Source organism: Wasmannia auropunctata, unplaced genomic scaffold, assembly GCF_000956235.1.
Source record: "Wasmannia auropunctata unplaced genomic scaffold, wasmannia.A_1.0 LD334235.1, whole genome shotgun sequence".
Lineage (NCBI taxonomy): Eukaryota > Metazoa > Arthropoda > Insecta > Hymenoptera > Formicidae > Wasmannia > Wasmannia auropunctata.
The window spans coordinates 8,871-20,956 of record NW_012028655.1 but is presented as its reverse complement, the minus strand read 5'-3'; the positions used below and the strand labels follow the sequence as shown (position 1 = coordinate 20,956).

The 12,086-nt window shown below is 26.5% G+C and overlaps 1 protein-coding gene across 1 annotated transcript in view; it reads left to right on the top strand.

Annotated features, from left to right (window-relative positions):
• Window positions 1-6,412: 6,412 nt before the first annotated feature.
• The window catches only part of LOC105458999 (short-chain dehydrogenase/reductase family 16C member 6-like), an 8,775-nt gene continuing 3,101 nt past the window's right edge, over window positions 6,413-12,086 (top strand). Inside the window, exons 1-3 of the mRNA XM_011704656.1 lie at window positions 6,413-6,465; window positions 7,119-7,290; window positions 8,035-8,145. Of these exons, the coding sequence (XP_011702958.1) occupies window positions 6,413-6,465; window positions 7,119-7,290; window positions 8,035-8,145 (336 nt within the window). The remainder of the gene's footprint in view (window positions 6,466-7,118; window positions 7,291-8,034; window positions 8,146-12,086) is intronic.

The following is a 12,086-nucleotide window of genomic DNA, read 5'->3' as shown; positions in this document are numbered from 1 at the left end:
TATATATATATATAGGTATATATATATATATATATACAAATCTATATTAAAAATAGAGATTGACAAACTCATCATTTAAGCAAGTCATCATTCGAAATTTGTGTCCTGTATAAAACAAAAATTGTATTGTATAAATCTGAAAATCTGAAAATCATAGTATAGATTTAAAATAATGCTGTAAGTATTTATACAACATGTCATAAAATGCTGTAACATTAAAATTCTTCTCTTTCCGCAATAATCTTGTGATACTACAATAAAATCATTCCCTACTTCTCAGAATATTAGATAAAATCAAAGGTTTAGGAGTGTAAAGGAATTTAGAAGGTGAGAAATTTCGTATGTCGTAAAATCTTGATGTGAGTGATTGAACTGTTGTAAATGATTCCATTGTTACATTGTAATTTCGCGTGGAATCACTTTACGTACGTAATGACAGAACAATGCACGAAATTAAAAATATTCAGAAAGATGTCGATAAAAATCGAAAAAAGATAACTAAAAGATTCATTATAAATGCAAGGTAGATACCTATAGCTTCCGAATTTCAGGGTCATTGCATACGCGCATAGAACATTAATGTCATTCAAACAACTTTCGAAGTACAATTCGTAAAATAATTGGCTTATAGACAGATGATGTTTAAAATACGTATGAAAAATATGAAGACTAATTAGTTTAAAATCAATTCTGATCTAATCGTTTTCTAATTTGTCTTATTTATTAAATATACATACATATTTTTATATAAAAACACAATAATCGTTTTATACGAATTAATTTTTTCCTTTTTATAGTAAATTATTCTAATATTTAAATTACTAGAAAAATTATATAACATTTTTCTTCAATAAAATAATCAGAAATTTAGAAATCAAATATAAAAGAAAATCTCATAAAAAAAACATTTACTGCAGAATTAAAGATCTACAAAGTATAAATACTATACTCATATCAATATAAATCATATAAATACCATACTCATATTTTATCTTTTTATCTAATACAGATATATTCTATATATCTGCATGCATGATATTATAAATTTTACAACATTTATAGATTATATTTTCATCGATCTTTAAATCATAATAAATTATTAAATAGTTATAACACTTCAAGTTTCAATATTTTTACATTATATTAACAAGAGTGAGCCCATATATAATGCAATTCTACTAAATTATAAAATAAAATATTAAAATAACACATTTTTCAGATACTAATAAGAATTGGAAAAATACGAAAATATTGAGATCATAATAGTATAAATATAATTTACGGGAGATTTAAGATTAATTCGAATTCTAGCTAAAGTAATATTATAAGTTTTTTTACAGTGTTTAGATGCTTGTAGCATTATTATCAAATTATGATCAATTTAACCCGATATTATTTCAGTTTTAATTATGATTGCATTTCAAATCCGCTATTAATTAATCGTGCAGTTTATTGTAGCTGACAAAGGGTATTTAAAATTAAAATATTATTGGGCATTAATATCTTGCCTTGGCCGTCAATAATGCTTCTTCATTCTTATTTGATGTATTTATAAATGTATGTCTTAAGATTGTACATATAGATAAATAATTATTGATATTGTATCAGTATATCTTTAGCCTTTAGCTTAATCAATCTTGTGTTATCAATTTTTATATTTTATTGCGTGATATTGATTTTTATTGGTATATTGGATATCATTAACGTTTTCCATCTCTCCGAGTTAAGCATTCTCGAATTAGCGATACTTATGTATCAGAATAATTTCTAATAGTTTAACACAATTTAAGATATTAAATGCAAAATATTAAACGTAAAATAATAAATAATAGATTATACAATATTAAAACTCCTGTTCACTCATCACTATCTCAAATTGTGACGTCAGAAACTAAAAAATACATAATAAAAATTCTTGCAAGATATATTTAAATAGAAATATTTTTTAATAAAACATTTACACTCGACAGAATAGACTTATAAAATATACTGAAAACTATCTTTATTTTGTTTTGAGGAAGAATTAAATCATATTTATTAAGAAATAAATATGATTTACTTATAACTATATAAACAGATACATATAAATATGTATTATTAATTTAATATTTTTCAAGAATTGTTATTTTTTATTGTCATTTTTTAAGATTTTTTATTATGTACTCTTTAATTTTTGCTTCTCTGACATAACAATCAGAAATAGTAATAATGAGTAAATAGAAATCTTAAACAAAATATATAAATATAAATCAATAAAATATTTGCCAGAAACAAAGCACAGTAATTGGCATAACTGATAGGGCTATTTTACTTTCACATCTAAAACGCCAGGAAAAAACTTAAATTTCACTTAATACACTTCTTAATAATGATTATCCATTAAAATTTATATTTGACACAATCAAAAAAGGCTAAAATGTCTCTTTAATAAAAAGACACAGGATACATAAATAATAATAACAGGCATAATAAAATTCCATGGTTTATCATACCATATATACATTGCCAGATTATAATAAATTCAATATTTTAAAAATTTTTTATTAGTAATATAAATATATTACATTATATATCTAATAAAATATTTGGTTATTTTTAATAAGAAAAGGTACAATTTCAGAGTTATAAGCTCTTATAATAAAATTAATGCTGTTAGCGAATTACATGCAGACCCATAATTAGGATTGCCATCCGTTTTCTTTTCCCACTGTCCTCTTTTTTGGGGCGTCCGGGGTTGTCCGGAGGAATTTTCCGAAGGCCAGGATAGTTATGAGCGTCCGGGATTTTAGGATTTTCAGGGAATCTTCTAAATATTTTATCTCCTTCCGCGTAATTATTCAGAAACGAGCCGCTAACCTACTACACACGCTTTTTTTATATGCGTCTGGTTGCACATGAAATGTCCGGGATTTTTGGCTTGTAAGTTCTAGTTCTGAAAATTTTGATATGGCAGACCTACCTATAATTATATGTATATATGTATATATAAATAGATCTAACAATATACATATTACATATATATACAGTAGTGGACATATCGGTTGACATTTTTTTTAATAGGTTTCCAAACGCACTAATATTTTGCAAGTGCGAGCCAGCGATTGGTGTATTGTCTCTAAACTAAAGATAGTACATCGTTTGCATTTGCAAAATATAAAATATATATATATATTATATGTATTAAATATATACTAAAAACCTATAAAAAAAACATGTCGCAACCAACATGTCCACGACTGTATACAATACTTGTATATATGTATAATTACATATGTGAAAGAGTGACGATCATTCTATTAATTTTTATAGCTCATCTAATATTAATTTTAATTCAGCTTATTTTTAACTTGTTAACTTATAAAAAATTTCTAATTTATTATGTAGATATTACGTAAATTGTTGTAATCATTACAAATAAAATGAGATTTACATTTGTAATTTATATCAATTTTAATTATGTATGTATATCTCACAATCAGTTATTGTTCACTACAAATTTAAAAGATTTTAAAATTTATTTATTGATGCCCTATTTTAGACAGGAAATATAAAATGTTCAACAATCTACAAATGAAAAATAAATAAAACGAGTAAGTAAGTAAATACTGCATTGATATTAAACGCCTCGTAACGTAAATAAAATTACCTATTCTTTTATTAACTCTCTTAACATTAGAATGATCAAAGTACACAATAACAGCTACTTACAAAATGTATAATGTATTGTAGTGGAAAAACCCAACAGTATTGTGAAAATGATAAAACTTAATATTCTCTTAACTTTTTTAAGTGTCTCATAATGATACTTAATAAATTTTTCCAAGATTAAAAAAATTATATTATTAATATAATTATAATTAATAAAATAATTAATTAAGATTTGTTATTTATATACGACAATCATATTGTTATAATTGTTTAATTATTTTAATTTTAAAATCATTATTAATTGTAGATGTTGCGTAAGCTATAACAATTATATAGCATAAATCAAGTGTTTAATACATATTTACATATATAATAAATAAATCTTTTTAAGTAATAATATTATATAGATAAACAATAAATTAAGTAGATAAGTAATAATAAATTTATTTATTACTTAGCAAAGATTAAAATTTTGAAATTTAATTCTATTTATTTTCTATTTACAATTTCAAACAGTAGAAAGCATAACAATTCGTATATAAAATATTTATACAATAAAAAATTAAATAATTTGGTTATATTATCGTGCTATTTTAAATCAATCAATACCCAATTCATTTTGAATGAATAAAAAAATTTACTTACATATTAAATTATAATATACTTAATACATATAATTATAATTATATACTTTTAGATTTATTTGCTCGTCTTTGGCCTATTATTTTTTGCGTTAATATACTTTTAGTTTGTAACAATCCTTAATTACATTGTTTTACAAATTTACATTACATAAAATTACATGGTATAAGTATTTACGATATGAAACATAATATACATACATATAGTGTTATGACCGAGCGTGAATCTGCTAGTCGCTGCCTTCCGTATATGCACAAAATAATGAAGATAATTGCCTTTACGACCGATGTTACCAAGATGACATCTGAGTCTATTTCGAGCCTGGAAGCACAACAGTTTCGAATCGGAGATCTTCATTGTTTTGCATAGGTAGCGATGAGCAGATTCACGCTCGATCGTAAAATATAATAAGAGAATCCAGTTTCAGAAAAAAAAAAAATAATGATTAATGACGAATAATGTGTCTCTTACAAAAGTAGGTAGTTATGTCGATGTATATTAATATTCATAAATTTCTTTGATCGAAATGAGTCTATTAATATTCATACATTTCTTTGATCAGAAGCAATTAGCATTATAAAGTGATAATTAATTATATTCAAAGATCATCAAAATATGCATACATGAATACAGTATTTATAAAAAAATACAAGAAAGCAAATAAAGAATTGCTAAAGATATTCTAAATTGTGCAAATAATCTTCAAATTCCTCAAATGAATTTTATGGCGAAAATCTTTTCTTATGTACATTTTGCGATTTAAGATTGATCGAACTAAATATATTAGATCCCGAAACGACTATTATTATAATTAGGAAATATTTATTATTATTTTCTTATCTAATTAATCGCATTTCTTTTTTTCATATTTATTGATCGTCATTTAATGACACTAATAAAAAGATTCATCTTTAAATAAATTATGGAGATATTTGCACTTCCATTTTACGATGTGACATGCAAGCGTGATGGTGATAGTTGATACTACATTTGTATGGACGATGTCACGATTCAATCAATGTATTTCCTATTTCGTGATGGTACATTTGCTACGTGACTTGTTAACACGATTACCGAAAATACAATGTTCAAGTATCGATCAGCTCAGATTAATGTGTGTACATACATACAACTTTATTCTTTTTCTTTCGTTCAATGACAATAGAAGGTCACTCTATGCAGAATTCATTCGAGTTCATGGACACATAAGAAGCGACGCATTGCATTTTAATCCATGATTATGATTATGAACGGCTGTGCATAGCATAATAATCAACTTTTTTTTGAAGATACATGTCTTTCTGCTACGAGATTCTGTTGTATTGATACTTATAAACTTTCAATTAAATTGTACATTACGAAAAATTAATCAATTAATCAGAAATTTATTTTTAATGAGAAATAAAAAATAGTATAAATTTTATCTCTGAACGATAGAAATAGCACATTCGATCAAGGTCTACAAGTTTATTTGCTGAGCTAGGTTTACAAACTGGTTTACCGTTACAAAAATCAAATGCCAAATGAGTATCGTGCTCTATATGTATAAGCATATATGTACAGTGTCATGCAATGCAATAATGTATATATACGCGAATTTTATATACACGCAATACACCACATTACTAAAATAAATTTACGCGCACACACACATATGTAATATAAATAACTTATCTTTGATCTTTTTTTTTATTTTTCCAAAAGCTATATCACAAATTTATTTGCAAATATGTGACTTAACAATTTTTGTCTTTTACTTTTTTATATTTATCTTTTGCTTTTTTATTTATATTTTTAATTTGTGTAATATTAAATCACATGTCTTGAGAATTACATTAAAAAATTATTTTTAAAATATATTTATTTTATATATTTTTTCAAGAAAAAGAAAGAAAGAAAATATACAAATTATATACATTTGTCTTTAAATATTTATTTCTTCCTCTCTCCTTCCGGTTATATTTTAGAAACTTTCATAAGATTTTTAAAATGTTTTATCAATTTTACAAACAATTGTATAATCAAAATATCAACAAATATTTGTTTTAATTAATGTTAGGAGAAATCGATTATAGTGAAAGTATCGTAAGAAATGATTGCATTAGTATTTTTTATCTACCACATGAAGAGAGCAGTTACACTTCGGGCGAGAAGCCAAATAGCGGAAAAGGAACTGTAAAGGATGAAACTTTCTACTTACACACAGGTTTTTACACACAGTAGTGTTTAATTCATATGTTATATTTTAATTTTTATGCATATATATGTGTTTTTTTAATAATCTTTTCTACGAATAGTTCATTTGTATGTATGTTTAATGAATTTTTAACATAACTACTGATAATAAATAATATTAATATTGACGCATATAGTACATATTAAGTAAATATATTAAGATTAAAAAGTTATTATATTTGCGAACTTAAAAATAATAAAAGTTATCAATAAAATTTTATAAATAATTATAATTCTGACTTATTATTTGCAGTGTGTATTATTGCGTATTATTTTTTCAATGGTGAATATAACGTAGTATAAGGTATAATTTTAAAAATTTACGAAAATAGTAATAAAATGCATCACTTTTTTTTTAAACTAGAATATTGGTTATAAGTTTGCAATGTCATAACGAAGCAGATTGAAATTAGCTGAGAAAGCAACAACGATTTCGTTATGTCAAAATTACCTTTCTCTTTCTCTTGGAACTTTCTTTTTTATTAATAACTCGTTAGCGCCAGTTGTTTTACTTATATGTATTTCATGATACAAATTTGTTTTACGAGTAGAGGACGTAATACGTGCAATTATTGCTATTGAAATGTGCCAAGTAAAGTACAAGATGCAGCGTTTTTCCAAACGTTTTATTTTGTTCTAGGCATTGAAGAAACTGTTAAACTTGTCCGGGCGGCAGGAGGTACGTGTTATGGCTACGTTTGCGACTTGTGCGATCGGGCAGACATATATAAAAAGGCTAAAATTATTAGGGAAGAAATTGGCAAGGTAAACACAATTACGTTTTTTTTTATATTGATACTGTTTCATAAAAGATTGAAACTGACTGTTTGTATTGTTAATTCAGTTTAGATATGAATATGCCTGACATATAATAACGATATCTTCGTATTTATTTGTGAGAAGTTACATCGCGAATTAAAAAATTAATAAAGTACAATTAATTGAAATTATGTCGTCTCGTAATCACAATGAAAAGCGAAAGAAGAGCCGATCCGAAAGTTCTTCTCTTGTCTAAAAGATACATATTATAATGTCAATGCATCAAAAGAATCATTTTCTCTGTTATTAGTTTTGATTTCTAACGTAATTCGCGTTTGACAATCTAAATCTCGGTGCGTCTTCTTAGGAAATGAATAATCCAAGACTGTAAGCCGAGCTGTTCATCGACGAGAATTTTTCCGCGGACGATATTATGAAAGTGTCTATGTTACGCCATAACATTGCGATATGTTGAACTCGATATGCGAACCCGACCTGTTTTAAGAACTGCGAGGAAACCTGGCTTTTCGTCATTTTTACACGTGTCCATTCTCTGACACACTTTGTGCCCGGGGGAAATACAACATTATACATATTATACATCTCTTCCTGTAAATCGTTTTTATTCGGATGCAAAGCAGTGCTAGCTTATAGTCGCTTAAATTCGAAACGGAATTTTTATCGCACAGACACGATCATTTTTTATTAGTTTATTTATTTTACTTGGATAATATATTATATTACTTATAGGTGACGATTCTTATCAACAATGCGGGCATTGTCACGGGAATGAAGTTTCTGGATACTCCGGACAAACTTATCATTAGGACGATGGATGTTAATGTCATGAGCCACTTTTGGGTAAGTAGGAAAGTTATTTCTCATTCAAAGTTATTCAAGTCACTGGAATAAATTATCTTGTGTTATTCATACTGAGAAATCGAACACCGATATGTCAAACGTAATTTATCGCGCAAATTCTCTAGGATCTATTGTATTATTCGGGATAATTTGGAAATCTTCTTACGGCGCGAAGAAAGCTCAGAATCAAGACATTGCCGAGACGCTGCGAAAAGAGGTCTTGCTCGTTCTCAGCCTCTCGCTCGTAGGTTTTGCAACAAGAGGCTGATTTCGAAACGATGTCTCGCGATCACGACATGCAGATTGCGGCTAATATTTTGAATTATACAATTTGCCACGGGTCCGCGAATCGAGTTCGAAATCAAGAAGTATCGCGATATCTCTCATTCGTTTATCCAGGAGAATCAGCGGAGAGAGGCATTCCATTTGGCTCCTCCCGTTTGTTGCCGGTGGTCAGGTGCAAGAACCGGTCGGATAGGTCGTCGATGGACAAGCGGTGCTATAGTATACTGCAGTAGTACGTAGTTATAGTCTCGGCGTGTGTTGCGACACGCATGAGCTAGCGGCACGCTTGCCAAACGCAAATAATTCCTTAATTCGAATTCCTACTTAATCGACGATTTGCACGCAGGGTTTCGTACGTTCCGAATCTTTGGTAAAGTGTAATTACGCTGGTTTTACTCTTGTACATATATTATGTCCACTCGAAGTATGTTATTATTCATTATTGACTTTGTACCTCAGCAAAACGAAGTACTTCTGTCGTAATAATTGTCATATGACATAGTAGTTGCTTCCAATAATTTCTCTACATTTTTTATAGCGTCGTTATTTTTTGTCGAGAAATTCGAGATTCATCTGTTTAAAATTCGCAAAATATGATTTATTAATGTGAATTGTTTTTACATCTAAAAAAATTATATATTTGCTCAAAAGCGGATTTAAAAATATGTAAAATAAAATAGTAAAGATAAAAACGGCATTAAATATAGAAAATGTTAAAAGTAGACAAAGATTATAGGATAATACGAGTATTAAAAATAAGTGATAAAGAATAATTTGTATATATATACATATATACAATCCAAGTAAAAAATTGACGTATTAATAACGTCAAAAAACGTCTTAATAACGTCTCTAACGTCAATAAAATGTTCTTGAAACGTCATTTGACGTCATCTTGTTACTTGGAAATGTACTTGTGTATGTATATTTTTTCATAATATTATCGTTAATTATTAAGCTGTAAAAAGATACATTTTTTAACAATATTGTTAAATTAAAGTTGTTTTATTTACAACAATAAATTAATAATAATATACCCAGCAAATATTTTGGTTGTGAAATGTTGCCAAATGGAAAACAAATGTCAACAATAATGCCAAAGCCAGGGTTTTCTGTGTCCTCAATTGATCTCCAATGTAAACCAAATCTGAAGAACATATTTCGCAGTTAAATTGACAATATTAAAGCATCTGACACTAGCAATGCGACGATAGATTGCAACAAACTCAGAACAGCTTATCTGAGTCATCTGTCACTATATTTGTTATTATATTTTTGTGAGATATTTGTTGACACTGCTTGCAATAATAAAACTACTTTTGTCACCAATTTGTCAATATACTTGCTGTTTACTACTATTTTATCATATATTTTGCCGATAAAGGTTGTTAAATATTACCAGAAGTGCTAACAGAATTGGTAATTAAAATATGTTTACAGTCCCATTTGCGACCTTTCAAAACACAATTTATTGCCAATATTTGCAATTGCAAATAATATATGTATAGTAATAATATATGTGATAGTAAATTGTGGTGTAGGAATAAAGAATATTTATCAAAAGCTAAAACAATAATAAATAAAATAATAAATAATAAATAAAAATAAACTGATATGTAAACACACAACTATAATAAGCAATATTATAGCATATACTTTTTGGTCACAGCGGATCTTGATTTAATAATATTTTTGTGTTTTATTATACATACATTTTCAATTCATGTCAATTGCGCGCTAATTAAAAAAATAAAACATACTCTCTAAATCTGAACCAGTGGAAAAGTACTGAAAAATCCCTGATTGAGTCAGTACCAATAATCTAACTATAATTTCACTCATAATCTATAATTAAACTATTAATATTAACTATAACTAATATCATTGATTACCAGTAAAATACTTGGGAGTAATGCATTCAATGAATAACCATTGATAATCACAGTGACTATGCAGTGATTCAGATTTAGAGAGTATGTGTAGCCGAGAAAGATATCTATATAAATATGTATATCCATATTACATGCAACAATTTTTTTAATATAAGATACATGCAAGGTTATATAAAGGTTAGAAATCGTGTAATCGCTCGAAGTAATGTTCTTAACATTTGTGACGCACATACTATCAATTAGAAAACGATGATAATAGCACTTGATTTCTTCGATAAAAATAACATAATGACAGCTACTTGACGATCGCTGTCGGTATAAAAAAAATAATTGTTTTATTTAAATATTTGATATTACTTTCTGAACAAAATATTGACCGAATAAATTTGATTGTTCGTTAATGTATAAAAGTCAATACATCTTAATTTTACAACTTTAATAAAAATGTTTGAAGCGTACTAATATTATTTTGTACTCAAATTTTTTAAAGATTTTGGAAGATTTCTTTGAACTATGTAGGTTGTAGACAAATAAATAAATTTAATTTATTTGATTAATATCTAAAGGTTACAGCTTCTCTTTAAAATCTTAACATTTTCTTAAAATTTTCAATCTGAACGATAAAATAAACATTATAATTATAATTTTTTATTACCTCATAAATTTAATTCTCAATATAAATATACAATGTACGAATAATGTACATCTCTCTCTCTCTCTCTCGCTCTCTCTTTCAAATCGATTTCTAATTTCTTTATATTTTAATTTTATACTCTCGAAAAACTAAAGAGCGCATTTCTGTCTTATAGTATCATTTCTGCACTTACTTAATATAGTTACATAAATTAATAACTAAAATTAATCATATATATATCGCAGAATTAGAATTAAAATTACTGTCGAGTTAGATAAAGATAAAATGCAACATCTATGAAAGTAGGTTAACGACGTTGTGAAAAAAATTCCATGTGATGACAAACTGTAGCCCTCTTATATCTCGATGTCACGGTCATTTCGATCGGATCTTGTCATCCACTTTCGAATGCTCTTTCCCACTTCAACTCGCGATTCCTTTCGCTTGTGTAATGTGTATTAAGTATTGCGCAAATTTTAGCGAACTCAGGTTTCTCTATTTAATTAAACGTCGCTTAGGATATGTTGTGTAAAATTCCCTAAAATTTTCTGTATGTATATAATGTCGAATTTTTTATTTAATATATACAATATAGAGTAAAATATACATATATACATAGTATATACATATTTAATATATAATATACGTATATATTGTATACATATATATTTTTATAAAATATTTAGATATTTTATATATTTATATATTTTTATATATAATTGATATATGTATTTTAATAAGATATATATACACAGTATATATTTAATGTATAATGTACATTTATATGTTTTGTATACATACATATTTTTTATAAGAAATCATTATCGATATTCTATTGTACAAAATTTTTTTATTTTACAAATATTTCTAACAAGGGAACCTCGCGAAGTGTCACATTCTGATTTTAATGAAACTTGGTACACAATTTGGTCACATAAATAGATGAATTTAGAAATTATCAGTTGGTGCTAAAAAACGGTTTAAAGGGATGAATCCACCCCTTATATGTAAATTAATTCTTTTTTTCTTTTGTTATATCTCGAAAACTATTCAATATATCAAAAAATGTTGTATATAAAAGTTTTACAGTAAAATTGTCATTATTCATTTACATTAATAATATTTTTTTA